Source organism: Equus asinus, chromosome 2 (assembly GCF_041296235.1).
Source record: "Equus asinus isolate D_3611 breed Donkey chromosome 2, EquAss-T2T_v2, whole genome shotgun sequence".
In the NCBI taxonomy this organism is placed as follows: Eukaryota; Metazoa; Chordata; class Mammalia; order Perissodactyla; family Equidae; genus Equus; species Equus asinus.
Genome location: NC_091791.1, coordinates 151065414 through 151082797, shown reverse-complemented (window position 1 = coordinate 151082797; position 17384 = coordinate 151065414). Strand labels below are relative to the sequence as shown.

General features: G+C 44.0%; 1 protein-coding gene across 1 annotated transcript in view; it reads left to right on the top strand.

Annotated features, from left to right (window-relative positions):
* The window catches only part of BLOC1S6 (biogenesis of lysosomal organelles complex 1 subunit 6), a 106419-nt gene that overhangs the window by 3807 nt on the left and 85228 nt on the right, over positions 1–17384 (top strand). The window contains exon 2 of the mRNA XM_014847026.3: positions 4191–4275. Coding sequence (XP_014702512.1) covers positions 4191–4275 — 85 coding nt within the window. The remainder of the gene's footprint in view (positions 1–4190; positions 4276–17384) is intronic.

Sequence of the window (17384 nt, the reverse complement as noted above, 5' to 3'; positions counted from 1 at the left end):
CTTGGGCTCCTCACCTCGGCAGCCACACCACACCCGCCCTGGGCCTCCCGGAGACCTCACACTCCTAGTCACAGTCACCAGAAAGGCCTCGGTTCACAAACATCCTGCTCTAGGGCTTTAGGAATATTTCCCTGTACCTTTATTAGCACTCAGCTCCAGACTTTTGTAAATATGTGAAATTGATGTCAATGATTTTATACCTATTTTATTTGAAATGCAAATACTCACACACAGATTAAGAGGACCCAGAAGTCCTTCACACAGTGAACACTTACTGAGGGTTTACGGTGCCAGTCCTGTGCCAGGCCTGGAGGACACAGGGCCTGTGCTCTGCACTCGCTCAGGGTGACAGCAGGATCCATGGGCCCTGGATGGAAGAGGTTCAGGGAGGGCCCCAGAGAAGGGAATCTTGACCGGCAGCGCTACAGAGTTCTGGCCACCTGAAGGAGAGGGCATCTCAGGAAAGGGAGCAGCCCAGACAGAGGAGAAGGCTGGCATGGCGAGGAGTTGATGGTGGTCAAAGCAGGGAGTTGACGAGGAAATGTTCCTTCTCCTGCAGTCTTCACACTTACAATCAATTACTTGTACAAGTGTCTGTTTACTGTCGGTGTCCCCTGCTAGATGACAAGCTCCAGGAGAGGGAAGGGTGTGCGCTATGTTCGCGGCAGGACAGCGGTCCCCACCACAATACCTACCGCATAGTGAGTGTTCAGTTAAATTGGCGCTAAGTGGACAAATACATGAGAAATATTTCTGGTGTGAATGTGGGTTCGACTAGAAAGGGCTGTGAAGCCATGAGAAAGAGTTTGGACGTTATCCTAAGGGCAACAGGGAGCCACTGAAGGGTTTAAAGAGGGGAATGACCTGGTCGGCTTTGTGTTCAAGGAATACCTTTTTGGCTTTGGTCTGGAGAATGACTGGAGCAGAGTCCAGGTGGCAAAGGGTGGCGACCTACACTCAAGATGTGGCTGTGGGACGAGGGGACGGCACAGATTGGAGAGTTTAAGGAGGTGCTACTCCACGGGTCCGGGGAGTGACTGGGTGGAAGGAGTGAGGGAGAGCGAGGTGGCAGCGAGGGCACCCAGCCTTCTGGGTTTGGCAGGTTTACCACCAACGTCCCGTAGGACCGTGTGCACACCCCATCGTTGTCCTGACCTCAGGGCACTGTTACGGTTTATTCTCTCTTTGTGTGACTCTCTCCTAAGCAGGTGTGAGACCCAGAGGCCCAGGGCTGGGCCCTATTTGGCTTTGCATCCCTCGTGCCCAGCACAGAGCCTGGCGCATAATTATCTGCTCAGTGGGCGTTTGGTGGATGAAGCTCTGATTCGAAGTTGTACGTACAATTTTATTTTCAAAAGGGCGGAAAGTATATTACTTTATAAGTGCAGTGTCATAGGCAACTTTCAAAACATGGGGAACATGAAAGAAAAAGTCATTTGAATTTCGAAAGCAGTGGTCAGAGGCCTGGGAGGTGGCGGGGCAGTTGAGGAAGGATGTGGGGAGGAGATGGGGGGGGTTTCTTTGAGCTGTGAGGGTCAGTGGACAAAGGCAGCCTCCTAAGTTTGCAGCTGACACTCGATGCTGCCCCTCTGTGAGATGGGAGCCTGCGGGAGCAGCAGGTTTGGAGGACGAGGTGGCGAGTTTAGACATCCAGCTCGAGAAAGAAATTGGAGTGTCTCCAGTGATAGAGGGTTCTGGAAGCCTTAGGTGTGAGTGAGAAGATGTAGGGCAAGTGTGTGGCAGGGTGTGGAGAGGAGGGCTGGGATGCCCCTAGAGAAGAACTTTTAAGGATGAGGCAGCACCAGGAGCTCCTTCCTCAGGACAGGACTTCCTCTCTGTGCCCACCACCCTCCTCATTACTATGGCCGGCGACAGGCACCAGCACTGTAGAGGCTTCACTGAAACCCCAGCTCCACAGGCTCCAACTTCTGTGTGTTCTTGGCCCCCCTCTCTTTTGCAGTCACAACAGTGCAACATTCTGTGACTTCCCCTGTGACTCCACGAGGCCCGCCTCCTGGACTGCTGCACTGTCTGCTCACCTCAGTCACTTATTCCTTTCTGCTTATTACCCTCCACACCCCGGACTTTTCTCCCCTGAATCCCTCCAGACGGTTCTGCCCACCTGCCAGTGAGCCAGGCTCTCCGGCTGTGCCCTGGGGGAGCCAGGGGAGTTTCCAGATTCCTTCCACTTCCTCCCTGCTTCCCCCTCCCTCTCCTCCCTCTGGGCTGGCTCAGAAGAAGGTCCAGAGCTGGCAGCAGCAGGTGGAAAACCCAGGGCTGGCCGTCCTCCCAGCCGCTGCACAACTAGCTTCTGTGAGCCGTGGGTGAGGTGCCTCGGTGTGCCAGCCAATGTGTGACAATAGGCGCTCGGGGCAAAAAGCCCTGATGGGTGGCATTTATTGATTTCGGTGGTGTGAATATTCCCACCATGACCAATTTCAAGCTACCAACGATGGTGGCACTGAATGCAGGATTGGGAAGAGATGTGCAATAGCTCACTATCGTATAATATTCCCACCACACAGACACGGTGGGCAGGGATAGCCTCAAGAGCATATATAACTATGAGTGTAGAAAAATAATTAGGAAGTAATAAATTTTGAGTATTTGTTGCTTTTTAAAAATATAACATTTTCTTGTAAGGTTTTATAATTCAATTTTGAAAATAATGGCTGTTTCACCACTGGTTTGCAAAATTCCTGAAAATTTAACAATTAGCTTTTGCAAGCAGTATGAGCTGGTTCCAGCAAACCACTGAGTGCCACTGGGGCCAGGAGAAAAGGGGGAGACTCCAAACGCCAAAGTTTAGGGGGCAACATTTACACTGATGTGCACTCCGGCTGGGATCCTCTTCCTGCCCAGGCCTTGGGCACTGTCAGCTGGGGTGGCGGGTGTTGGGCAGCAGCCTCAGCATCCCCAGTAACAGTCAGACTCTCCTCCTAAGGAGGAGGAGCAGAGCCTGGCGCCGGGCACCCCCTCCCACCCAGCAGACATGAGCTTTCCTGACCTGGACCTGTGGGCCCTGCGCCTGCCCAGCTCCCAGCCTCTGGACACCTACGCTGGCGGCCCCCAGAACCAGGAAGTTTGAGTGGTGCAATGACCTTCGCCTTTGAAGATGTGAAATCCAGTAAGGGTTGGAACTTCCACATTGCTCAGAAAACGAGCTTGTCCAGTCATCCCCAGCGAAGAAAACAAAAGAGAACCAAGCCTCTTCCTGAGCCTTTCTTTATTTCCATGGGCTGCAAGGCAGGCTGTGCTGGGTCTGAACAGACATGGGTCAGAAGAGAATGAAAAGCACCCATGAGTTCATTTAACGCAATCTCAGTGTGCCAGTCTTTGCGCTAGGTCTTGGGGACATCAGAGGTGGTGATCCCCAGTGGGGAAAACCTTGTCTTGGCTACCCCAGGAAATGAGTTGAATCTCTGGCTTGATGTTCCTGTCTTCCTGCTGATGACCATTGTGAAGGCTGGAGGAAAGGGGTCACCTTCTCACCACATCCCAAATATGCTTTGGGCCCAGGTTTATGTCTTTCCCTCAACTAGACATGCTTTCTCCTCTTGCTCATAATCACAGCTGATTACAAGCCAACCCATCACGCCAAGCCCCACACAGCTCCCTCTTGGAGTCGCTCCCTCTACCTGTAGGGCTTCCACGTTCTCTCCTGGGGTCTTGATTTGGGTGTGGAATTTGTATGCTCTGATTTCTAAGCTCAGAAAGGCTAGGACCTTGTCACTCACTCACTCATTCATTCATATATTCATTCATTGGGTAGGGGGTTGGGAAAGACCAAGGAGGATGGAAGGCCTGTCCAAGGCTGAGTGGGGGGCCAGCTCAGGGGAGCATCCACCCTGAGAAAGGCAGAAGGAGAGGCAGAGGGAGGCAGGCTGCTCCTCAGTTATGAGGTCTCAGGTTCAAACATCTTCACCTGTGAACACCATTTCCATCACAGTGAGTGGGTCTGGTTTCCCACCAGGTTTCTAAGGCCCACCAAGTCAGTTTTCAGCAATCACAAAATATAATTAATGAAAAAATCGTAAAGAGGAATAAGGGAAAGGAGGTGGAAAAATACTTATAACCCCCCCGAAAAGACCCCTGCTCTGCTGTCCTCGCAGACCCTGCCTTTTGTGAACAGTGAAACAGTGTCCCAATGCCATGCCTGGTAGTTATGGCCTTTTCTCATCTGCCTGCAGGTTGCTCTCAGAGGGTATTTCCAAGGAATCCACTTGGTGCTCCGACAGCCCCAGGGCAGCCTCACCCCAGCTTTCCTGCCTTTTGGTAAAGACATTTTTATTCTTTTATTCTGAGCAAAAACGATTAATGTGTTGTTCCTACCAAGAAACCCCATTCTAACTGTATTCCATCTAGTTGTACAATGGTTTAAGTTTGATTTCTCACTCTTTAAAGTTTGCTTACTTGTGAAATATTTTGGGAGATTTAGCTGAAATGCGGGGACAGCCCGTGGAAGGCTCAGGCGCGATGCTTGGGCGCCACCTACTGGTCACTTCTGAGAATGACAAAATTGAACTTGCATTGAGCCTCCTGTTTGTATGGGTGAAAATGAGTTGATTTAAAACTTGGGCAACAACACTTGTAACTAACAAAGGGTTTGTGTCGGAATCTATAAAGAACTGTTACAAGTTAATATTAAAAAATATAAAATGAGCAAGAAACTTAAAGAGGCCCTTCGTAAAAGAGGATATCCAATGGACAATGACTTTATGAAAGATGGTCCACTTTTTATTCTTAGAGACACTTTGGGAAAGAAGAGATGTGGAGGAAGGCCCGGGTATTGTAGAAATCTGAATACTCTAAAAAAAAAAAAAAAAATCTCCCTGGTAATTCAGATTTTACCCACTAGGGGGAGGACTTTCACATCACTTTATTTGCATCAGGGAAATGCAAATTAGAACCATAATGAAGTACCACGCCTACCCTCCAGAATGGTTAAAATTAAAAGACTGACAGCGCTTAAGTTGGCAAAAATGTAGGACAGCAGGGACTCTCATACACTACTGGTGGGAGTGCAAATTGATACAGCTTCGAAAAATTGTTCAGCATTATCTAAAAATATTTGAACATAGGCATACCCTGTAACATGGGAGCCTGGCTGTTTGGTAGGTACCCCACAAAAACGTATACACGTGTACTCTATGAGACATGCAGAATTATTTACAACAGTGTTGCTGGTAATAACCAAAAAGTGCAAACAGTTTGAATGTCCATGAAAAACAAGCTGGATAAATAAATTGTAGTATGTTAGTACAATGGAATACCTGACATACAAAAACAAGCAAACAAAAGAATTTCAAGGCACAGAGCAACAATGTAGATAAATTTTACAAACCATGTTGAGCAAAGGAAATTAGGCATAGAATAATGCATTCTGTATGATAATAATTATATGAAGATCAAAAAGAGGCAAGACATTTTACAGTGTTAGATGTCAGATTAATAGTGATCTCAGGTGTGGAGGACGCAGGTGGAGATTGGGACCTGGCATGAGAAGACCCTCTGGGGTGGTACATTCCTTGACCTGGGTGGTTGGACCAGTGTGTTCACTTTGTGATAATTTATCTTTTCTTTGAGTACCTAAAAAAATACGTGTAAGACTTCAGTTATGAAGTTAAAAAATAAAAACGTTAAAGGCGGAAGGGTAGAGTGGGATTCCTAACCAAGAGAATATAGGCCAGAGTGTGAATAGAAAATACGAGAAATTGGGGAATAGAGAAAAGCAGACACAGGCTGTCGGATATCTCCAGGTCCTTCAGATTCTCCCCTATGGGGGGGTCTGCCCCTCTCTCTACGCCCTGAGAATTTTTGCCCTGTTGCAAACCTTTGTTTCAACATTTTTCCCCCTTGAATTATTTCCGTAGGGAAAATTTCCACCAGTGGGATACTTTGGTCAAAGGGGACAGCTATTTTAATGCCCTGTTTTGTAAACTTTGCCAGATTGCCCTCCAGAAAGACTGCACCAATTTCCGAAGAACACCCCAAAATGCATGTTTCTTCAAAGCCTTCCAACTGTAGACTTTTAAAACAGGGTTTTAAGAGCTTGTTGGTTTAACGTTTGTGGAGAGTCTGGAAGTGGACTAATTTGCATTTCTTTAATTATTAGTGAAACTAAACATTTTCCTTGAAAAGGCTCGAGAATAATTTCCTCTTGCACTCACTGCTGGGCGACACGTTCTTTGCCTATGACTGTCCAGCGAGGAGCCTTTGTTCTCTGTATGGGTCTGTGTAGGATCTTTATTCACAATTCACAGTTTCTCTTATTCTAATGGGTACTTTTTTGACCTTAATTTTTATTATTTTCTTTTGAAACATACTTGAATGTTCCTGTGGTGACACTTTTCCATTTCTTATTCTACATTTTTTCCTATTACCCCAATTGTAAGTAATATATATATTCCTTCCTAAATTGGGATGAATATGTGTTTCTTCTAAGTGGTGTTTCCCACGCTGGTTTCCACTTATTTTCATTGGTTGTTGATACATTTTCTGAAGGGGTTCCATGGTTGAATAAATTTGGAAAACAATGAATTAGACAAAACTAAACAGCTTCCTCTATTACAGTACTTATCAGACCATAAATATGATAATTCATTCATTGGACAAAATATTCATTGAGCACCTGCGTGAGGCACTCTTGGGGCTGGGAAAACAGCGGTGAACCAAGAGACAAATGCATGCTGTGTGTTCCCAGCACAAGGACGTAGTGGATAGATTTTTTTCCCAATGTATTTGAGCAAAACTCTTTTTCATACATCACTTAGTAATCTTTTACACTGTTCCACAGAAGATCCTGATCTAGAATTTCCTGCAGCATGGTGTGAAAGCTGTGAATCAACTTTCATTTTTCCTAACCAATTCATCCATGTTTCTTAGCAGAATTTATTAATTATGAGTCCTCTTTGGCTTTGTTGTCCTATGTTCATTGAATATAATTTTTTCTATCATTAGGGGATTTCTGGCATAGTTGTTTTGTTTCATTGGTTTACATTTCTGAGCTATGTGTTTATAATGAGAGAACTGAATCCAAAAAGGGACAAGAAACTTCTTCACGTTCCCCCCCTGTAATTGTTGCTAAGATGAAGTGGTGCCCTCGAGCCTCAGTTTCCCTAGGCACCTGTCAGCAAGAGGCAGAAACATGAGAGCGGAGGGTGCAAAGTCTCCAGAAATACGCAGCCTCTAGGACCCATCCAGCCCCCAGGAGGGCTGGCTGGAGGAGGAGTATCTGGGGCTTGGGAGGGTGAGGAGTGGAGGGAAACTGGCAGTTACTGAGTACTTACTGTGTGCATATTTACCTTGGGTCACACTCAGCAGCTCGCTGTGCAACCCTGAAAGCCAAGCTAGCTTGCCAAAGCGAGCCATGAGGCTGGTCCCAACTGAGCCCACTCAGGTGACTCCACAGCAGCTGTGCAGCCTGGCCCACCCAGTGGGCCCACCACCCTCATTGTGGACTGTCTCTCTTTCCTCCTCTCCTGTGATTCTTTTGCTTATAAGTAGTGGCTTTCACAGTTCAGATTAGCAGGAAAGCAAAGGCTCTGCCTCCCAAACCTTGGGAGCCCCTGGGTATAGAAGCACACCCAGCAAAAACAAGGTGTGAGCTGGGCTCTAGGTTCTGCCTTCTCGGCTTCTCTGTCTGGTGGCTGTGAAGATGCCACAGCAGCAGCCTAGGAGGAGGATGGCTCCACCTCCATTCAACACAGCTCCTACATGATAGAAACCATCCCACTCCTGTTGCTGCTTCCCCAGGAACTTTGCCTGGGGGTAAAGCCAGGAAGGTGTGTGCTCTCCCCAGCTAAGCGTGGGGCATGGGAAGGAAGGACAGTGTTCTGGAGAACTCCCACATTTAAGGAGCAGGAGGAGGTGAAGAAGCTGGAGGAAGCGCAGACACGTGAGAGGAGAACCAGGAGAGACTGGGCAAGCTCTTTTTTTTTTGAGAAAGATTAGCCCTGAGCTAACATCTGCTGCCAATCCTCCTCTTTTTTTTTTTTTTTTTTTTTTCTCCTGAGGAAGACTGGCCCTGAGCTAACGTCCATGCCCATCTTTCTCGGCTTTCTATGTGGGACGCCTACCACAGCATGGTGTGCCAAGCGGTGCCGTGTCCACACCCGGGATCTGAAGCAGCAAACCCTGGGCTGCTGGAAGTGGAACGTGTGTACTTAACCACTGCACCACCAGACCGACCCTGGGCAAGTTTCTTAACTGCTCTCTGCCTCAGTTTCTTCATCGGTAATACAGGGGTAATAATAACTCCAAGGACTGTTTGGTAGGATTCCCAAATACCTGAAAGCTTTTAGAACAGTTAATACCTGAAAATGAAAAATGAATATGTCTCTACCTGAAATGGATTAAGAAAAAAGAAATACGTGAAAAGTTTTTAGAACAGTGCCCAGCATATACAGTGCTAAGCATTCAATCCACGGTTATTTATTGTTATTGTTGTTATTACTATGCAGCCAGCCAGCAAAGCGGAGTAACTTGTCCAATGAGACGTGCCCAGCAAAGCTGGGACCAGAACCAGTTCTTCTGCCTCTTAATCCAGAGCACTTGTGTCTGCTTGGTTACATGCTTTAAAATAGTGAGATTACTGATTTAAAATCCATCATTACCTGGGAGCCGGCCCGTGGCCGAGTGATCAAAGTTCTGCACTCTCTGCTTCAGCCCCAGGGTTCACAGGTTCGGATCTCAGGCGTGGACCTACTCCACTCGCCAGTCATGCTGTGGAGGCATCCCACATGCAAAAAATAGAGGAAGATTGGTGCAGATGTTAGCTCAGGGCTAGTCTTCCTCAAGCAAAAAAGAAAAAAAAAAAAAAAGCAAGAGGAGGATTGCCAAGGGATGTTAGCTCAGGGCGAATCTTCCTCACCAGAAAATAAGTAAGTAAAAAAAATCCATCAATACTTTGAAAGCATGAGCTCTTCCCCAATTTCAAGCTGAAAATAGTCACTTTATTAATCCATCTTTTAAAAAGAAAGTGTCTTGTATACAGACAGACAAGCTGTCATTAGCAAGCCTAGAATTGACAGGAACCAACTCAGTGCTACCACTGGGCTCTGGGAAAGATTGTCAGGCTCTGCAAGTGACAATAACTGCTGGCCGTCAACGCCAATTTAGTTGCGATTAATTGCATAATTGTCTCGGGTGTTTGAGAAAAGTGTCTAAATTCTGTTGTAATCTTAAAACAAAGAGATAAAGAAAACAACCATAAATACTTGCATAGCTGTAGTATAATTACACAGACCCTAAGTATAAAAAACCAATTCTTTCTAACGGGGGGGATGGCCAATCTGGCACATTTATATAGAAGAGCAGTTTTATGACAGAGCTTCAGTTACTTTATAGGAAAGAGCTTAGAGCATTGACAGTGGGGATTCCTAGGGCTCCATAAAAAACTTTTTCTGTGCATAAATAGATATTTAATGAGCATATAGTTTCCAGCTGTCGGAACGTTCACACAGTCCTCCTGTGTCTCCAACACTGGGGATTCAAAGAGAAGACCTAGGTCCCGCCCCAGGGGCTTGTGGGTAATCACACAGCGGTGGCTCTCCACAGTGACCGCATGAGGGAGGCGAGCACAGAGGAGGGCACCCGATTCACAGAGGGAGGGCAAGGAAGTCTTCTTGGAGGAGATGATGCCTGAGGAGAGTCTTTAAGGATGAGGTGGTTTTTGTGAGGTAAACAAGTTGGGGAAAAGATCTTCCAGATAAAGATGGGGACAAAGGAGCAGAGGATAAGAAAGTTTGTCTTGTTCTGGGAGCTGCAAGACTGGCAGTGCTCAATTAGTTGAAAAAATAATAATAGGTAGTGCATTTGTGAAGAAATTAACTTGTAATAATGATAGCTGAGATTCCAGTTTTGTATGTTCTCAGCACTTTCATTAGGTAGCTCATTTAATCCTCATAAAAGTCACATTAAGGAGGGACAATCATCATCCACATTTTGCAGATGGAGAAACTGAGGCACAGAGAAAGTCGGTAACTTTCCCCCAGATGTCACTGTGAGTGAGGGAGAGCCGGGCCAGAAACCCGGGGCAGCCTGCTCTGAGTGCCGGCCTCTGCGTGAGCTCACACTGAAAGCATCTATTTGGGTTGGAACTACCTAGCAACTAACCCAGATATCAGCTAGATCCTCCCCACTCCCAGCCGGGATGAGATCAGCTCTAACCCATAATTCCATGACTTGTGGGAAGTTCAATGCTTTCCTGGAAATTTCTATGAATTAGTGGAGGCTTGTGTTTTTGTTTTGTTTCCCATGAGTTCACATTCTCTATGCAGCATTTCTGAGCTGTTCTTTGTCTGCACCCTGGCTTGGTGATGGTGCAGTGGTGGGCACAGCCCCTTCTCCTGGCTTTAGCCTTCCCTCTGTTTCCCCAAACCATGCAAGCCTTAAGATTTGGGGGACTGCTGTGCCCAGTAGGTGCCGTGGTACGTTGACTGTAACATGGAATGGCCCCTTCCCCTCACAAACAAGACTGGGGGTGGACAGGGAAGTGCTCTGTCCTGACTGCAAAGCAGTGGCTCACTACAGACGGAAGGCCAGGAGGAGTCCAGCCCCTGCGGCTTGGATCTGACCCCTCCCAGGCATGGGGGTGAGGGCTGAGGAATGAAGAGATAAAGGGCGAGTGAGGGGAACATGCAGAGACCTGATTTAGTGCCATTCTGGTGCCTCAAAGAACAAGAACTCAGTTAAGAAACAGAGCAAACTTTTGGCTACGTTTTACCAAGCTTGTGCGTAGTTACATAAAGTTGAGCTCCTAAACTATTACACTTACATTACTTTTCTACACCTATTATCTAAAGCTTGGCTGTGATTTTAACTACAGTAGCCTACATTGCATCCCTTTTGTATTATATATTTACTAGTCGTAACTGTAGTTAAGAGTTGCCTGTGACCTTCTATTCCTGCAGTACAACTCTACGTCTAAGACTTTGGGCAAGTTGCTTAAACTTCCCTGGTCTCAGTTTCTTCATTTGCAAAATGAAGATTATAATCTTCTTCCAGGTACCATCATGAGGATTAAATATATAAAGTGCACAGCACAGTGTGTGAGATGCAGTAAGGGCTCAATAAATGTTAACAATTATTATTTCCTCTGTTAACCAAAAGTGGGCTGTAGCTTGGTATGGCTGATACACGGGAGGTAGGATGGCGGAGGAGGAGAGGATGGAGAGGTGGGTGGAGGAGTAAAGTCACCCGATCAGAGGATTTTGTGTGTCAGCACCAAGAGCACGGACTTTATCCTGCAGTCCAGGTTCTCAAGCCATCCCTAATGGGACGGTGATTTTCTATATGTGGGGGTGAGGGTGTGGCCCAAGATGCTCTCCAAAAACATAATATTGTTTCGTTTCCTATTTAATTTAAAAAATATATAGGAATTTTGTGTTCTATTCCATAATATGTTCAGTGGCAGGGAGGCGGTGTTCAAGGAGCAATTCTTGGCATCTGGAAGTAGTCTCAATCCACTTCAGAAAAAAACCATTTCCAACCAATCGAACCAACTTTTTGAGACGTCCCAATTTCAATAGCATGGTGTCATGGTATTTCAGTTATCAATATCATTGTTCTAAAACCAAATATATATGAATGGTTAAAACATTGTAAATTCTGTAATACTTTTTGAGGGGTTTTAAAAATATCCTGGACTTTGGAAAATATTCTTACACAAAAAGCAAAGAGAGGATGGAATAGGCTCGTGTTCTAATAATACTGAAACTCAGGCATGCTGTAACTAAGAGCCTGTGGGAACCAGGGTTTTCCCTGGAGCCTCCACGGGTGAATGTGACAGACTAATTAACGGAAGCCCAGGAAACTCATCTTCACCCCAGTTCTTCTTCCTGCCCTGAGGCCAAACATTTGCTGCAACCACTGTTCAGGGGCAAACATTCCTGTAACCATTTACCCTGTTAGCGGGTTTCCTCTGAAAAGAGAGTGAGGGAAAGATGATGGAGGAGGGTGACGTCAGATCTTCAGTACTAGGCAAGTCAGGAGGCGGTCTGTCTTGCTCTGGGGTTGGCCTTTTGCTTTCATGAGGTCTCTAAAAATTTCCTATGTAAGAAAAATCCTATTGTCTTACAAAGAAATTGCTCAATATATTTTGGAGAAAAACCAACCCATGCACATTTTTTCCATAGTGTCAGCATTTTGTTAAAGCGAACAAAAGTGTTAAAAAAAAAAATCACCCCACAAACCAATATGCAGACACTGGCAAGTGAAACACAGACAACAGGGATTTGAAAATCAAACCAGAACAAGTTTTTGAAAAATCCAGGACAGGAGATGTGGAAGCTATTTGGTAACTTGCAAAGTATAATCTTTGTGTCTGTTGGGTAATACCCATAGGCCAAACTTTACAGTTCCTGTTCTGTAAAGGTCACATGAGAGCCTTAAAGCAGAATGCTGCTTGACAGCGATGAGATCTTTAGTGATAGTTCACCGAGGCTGGATTTTTAAACCTCCTAATCTTAAACACATGATTCCGTAGAGATAATATTTAGTCATGAGGCTTCATACTTCCTCTCTGTGCTTAGTCTACTTTATAACTTATAATAATTATAATAGGGGCTGGCCCGGTGGTGCAGCGGTTAAGTTCGCAGGTTCCACTTCTCAGTGGCCTGGGGTTTGCTGGTTCAGATCCCGGATGCAGACATGGCACCGCTTGGCACGCCATGCTGTGGTAGGCGTCCCAAGTATAAAGTGGAGGAAGATGGGCATGGATGTTAGCTCAGGGCCAGGCTTCCTCAGCAAAAAAGAGGAGGATTGGCAGCAGTTAGCTCAGGGCTAATCTTCAAAAAAAAAAAATTATAATAGATCATAGTGGGAGTTGAATTATAATCAAAAAATGTTATTCTGCTAATATATTAAATAAAGCTGAAAGTTTAGCATAAGCTGGAGCTTGTAAGCTATTACCCCAAATTAGAATTTATTTTAGCATCTGATATGGACCAAAAAAGTGATATTTCAAAATAGAAATATAGCGAGGTAGACAAATAATATATAACATCTCTTTAATTACTGTATTACTTATCTATTACTGTATTAAAACTATTTTTCAAAAATAGTTGAGTCTTTTCCTAGGTAACTGGAAAACTTTAAAGAACATTATTTTAAAAGCCTGATAACCAATTATCACCTTATTTAGCAGATAAAATGTGATTTTTTGTTTGTGAGCTGCCAGTTGGCACAAACTACATAAGGTACTCAACATACATACATTTTTATTTCCTTTATTTTTTGTCATAACTTAAGTGAAAAATTCAGAAGTCAAGTGAGTGAGCTTTACATTGAAAAGCATTCTTGACTGATCCAGGGGACCCTGGTAGAAAACTGCCTCGCTAATAAACATGAGATCATATGGCACATAGATGATGTTTGAAATCTTGCTCCCCAAGGGGGAGAAAGAAAAGGAAACAGGTAGAGGGAGGAAAGGACCTCTGGAAAGGAGGAAAAGACTCAGGTAGCCCTCAGACTGACCCCACAGAAACTTCCAGGCGGCTCTTGAGGGGCTTGCTGCGTCCATATCTTCTGTTACAGCCTAAAGTGGTACAGCAGTGCACACCAGGGGTCGGCAAACTTTTCCTATGAAGGGACAGATAGTAAATATTTTATATTTGTTGCAAACACGCAGCTCTGCCACTGCCACGTGATAGCAGCCATGATGGAATGGGCGTGGCTGGGTTCAGGTAACACTTTATTTATGGACACTTAAATGTAAAGTTCACATAATTTTCACATCATGAAATGTTATCATTATTCTGATTTTTTTTTTAAACATTTAAAAATGTAAAAACCCTTCTCAGCTCTTTGGGTCACACAGAACAGGCTGCAGGCCGGATGCGGCCAGTGAGGCGAAGTTTGCTGACCCCTGGTCCACCCTATTGGAGACTGGTCAGGTCATTATTCTGACTTCACCACGGTCCCCACCAATCTTGCTCTCCCGGGGGCTGCTTTCTTTCCTTTCTGCCATTGTTGCTGGGGCTGTAGGGACATTAAAAGTACCTGGTTTAAAAAGATAAAGGTTCTTTTAATATCTCTTTTTATCCTATCTGGACGATTTTTTTCAGGTTTATTTCTTAAACACCTAAGAGGGCATTACAATCTGAGATTTTAAAACTAGATAGGTTATAATCTATTTTCCAATGCTTTTCTCTTTTTCTTTCTTTTTTTTTTTTGAGGAAGATTAGCCCTGAGCTAACATTTGCCACCAATCCTCCTCTTTTTGCTGAGGAAGATTGGCCCTGAGCTAACATCTGTGCCCATCTGTCCCTACTTTATGTGTGGGGCACCTGCCACAGCATGGCTTGGACAAGCAGTGCAATAGGTCCGCACCTGGGATCTGAACTGGCGAACCCCAGGCCTCTGAAGCAGAACATTCAAACTTAACCACAGTGCCACTGGGCCAGCCCCTCCAATGCTTTTCTTTTTGAGATGATTATGTTCTAAGGCCTACTACTATTACTTAGTCAATTTAAAAAAACCAGAAATTTAATTTAAGGGACTGTACATTTTCATTTAATAAACCACATGGCAAAACAATACTTTATTTAATAAATGTATAGGAAATTACAATTTGAAAATTGCAAATACAGTACATATACATATGCTATAATCTTAAATTACATGGACAAACCATAACTTCAAAATCTTTCTAAAATCAATCATATGCAAAATACCTGGTTTCTCAAGGGGCACATGGAAAAGTATATACAATTTCTTAAACTGTGATATGGCTTACTTATTAACATCTGTTTATTTAGAGAAGCATAAGCTTTCCAAATATACAGTATCTTCCGGGTGCAAAGCTGACATACTGGCACATTCCAATTCTGTGTTACAGTTATTTCAGAACATACTTAATTGCAATATTTAAATTGACACTGTCATAGATTTAACCGAGAAAGCCTTCATAAATGTTTTCCAATCTTACCAAAAATCAGAAAATTTTTGTTGGTCCTCACCATATAATTAGAAGAACAGATTAAACCCTTGGTAAGTGAGAATTCAATGACATGCTGGCCTGAATGCACCCACACAATTCAATACAGCGGAACTCCCACAGCGATTTCTTCTCTCCAGTTTGCACGCTCCTACAACATCACAACCAATATCCCTGACTGGCAATCTGTAAAGGACATCTGAAGCCCTGTCTGGTGGGATGCACATAACAGATCTGTAGTTAGGGTTTGCAAATGGTATTTTGGTTAGAGAGATATTAAGCTTCATCAATTATTTGGAGATCAGACTTGCCTCCCCTCAACACAGCATATAGCAAGGTGTCACTATTCATTTGTGACTAATACCCAACTGGCTCATGAACTAAGCTTGGTTCAAAGACAAACTGAACCAAATGAACTAATCCTATATCTAGGAACACATTCTGTAACTTTAAATTTACTCTGTGTAAGGTATAGTCAACAGCAAAATTGCCTAAAACCATATTCCAAAGGGGCTCAAATTCTGTAAGAATGCCTTATTCGTTATGGGGAACCAATTAATATAAATGCTTAAAAAGAAAATAAATTTAGCTAATTGTGCTTGTTTTGGAAATGAATGATTCTCTCTCCTGAAGTAGTGACAGTGGTGGTTTGAGGAAACACGACCCAGTCTTCTGAGCGAAGATCTTCACTTGTGGGTGCGCAGGGCAGTCCATTTCGACCACACTTACACTCTAAAGTTCAGTGAGTAGAGAACTCTGGAGCAGGAACCACCAGCTGTTCAAAAAGGCTCTTCCCCACCTAGACACATTTATAAGTGGTGCTTTGTCTCTGAAAGATGGTTTTTCCTCACATTAAAATGACAGGGAAGCTCACATATCTGATCCTGCTTGTGTCTATTCTGGGAGAAGTCTACTAAAGGCAAACACTGTCAGTGAGGACACCTGGGTTCCAGAGACAGAGCCAGAACACTGAGACTCCTAACAGCAGGAAACTTGGTTTTAGAAAATGGAAATGAATCATCCAAAGTTGAAGAGGAAACAGTAAAATAAGAAATCCAGTGATTTGGCAAACAATACTGATGGGAGCTGCAGGTTGTGAAGATCTGGGCTCACGTTACACAAGGCACAGCTAATGGAACTGTATGCAGGAATCCAGTCGCTTCTAGTTCTGCATTTCAAAGCCCTCTAAAATATGCCTTATCGAACTACATCCCCCACATTATATTTCTAAGGCAGCATGGTCATTAATGAAACAATAGGTCTTTTCCTAAAATAAATCAGAAGGCTGCACCTGGCCAGAGTTGTGAAATATAGGTTTATGTACACAAGTAACTCTTGATTATTTGCAAATGTTAATTAAAACACATTGCACTGAAGAACTGCCCAGTTTTTACGTTGTGATCTGTTTTCCCAGTGCAAAATTAACAATGCGAGGTGCCTATCCAAACTCAGCCACAGCTTTCCACAGGACGATGGAGAGCTCTTTCCCGGAGAGCTGGCTGAGGAGTGTAACTCGAGGGTGTAGCTCAGCGGGTGAAGCCGACCAAACGCTCTGTGTCAGAAGCTGTGCGGTCCCTGGTCATATCTGCTACGTTCACGTCCTTCTCTGTGGGTTTTGTCAAGTTCCAAAAAGTTAAATCTATCAGTTCTCAAATCTCACAGACCCAGTAAAATACAAATACAAAATCTGTAGTTCTTGCTACAAAAAAACCAAAGCGCAGGAAACTTCATGTGTACCTCTCATTTTAAGCAGAACATGATAATTAAGATTTACAAAAATTTTCAGTGTTTCTGCATTTTACAAAAGGATCCTTTTCAATTCTTGAATGGATTTAATAAGAAAAGTCAGATACACCTGTTTAAGATAAAGGAAAGTTTACAAGAAACAAGCTCAGCAGATACAGGAAACTGCAAATATGGGAAAACCATTAGCATATAATGCACATTCTTTCTTTCGCTAGGTACCCAAAGTCCATAAATGCCCAGATGCCCACTGAAATCCCTCTCGTTTATTCTTACTTGCCTTCTCTATTCAAGAATATTTTGACTTAAACAGTTTATATGCTCCTAAAATTTTTGAAAAAATTCAAATCATTATTGTAAGTAGATTCACAATAAGAATCCCATAAAGCAAAATTTTCAATTCAAAAAACACTTACTGGGTTTTATTAGGTACCGTTAACCCTTATCAACCCTTTACTGGATACCATCAACTCTTAACAATCTTTTAGGTAAATCCAGGTTTTATCTTAGGTTTATGTATAGTGAGGAACATGGCAGAAAGATGAAAATCTGTTTCCTATTCTTCATTTATAAGTCACCTGCATGCCTATCTAGGATTTCAATTTCACAACTTGTCTGGTACATTGCGCTGACGTCTGTTACTCTGCTCTAGAACCATATCCATTCTTGGTATAAGAAACTGTCTCTGTTGAAAACGGACTCC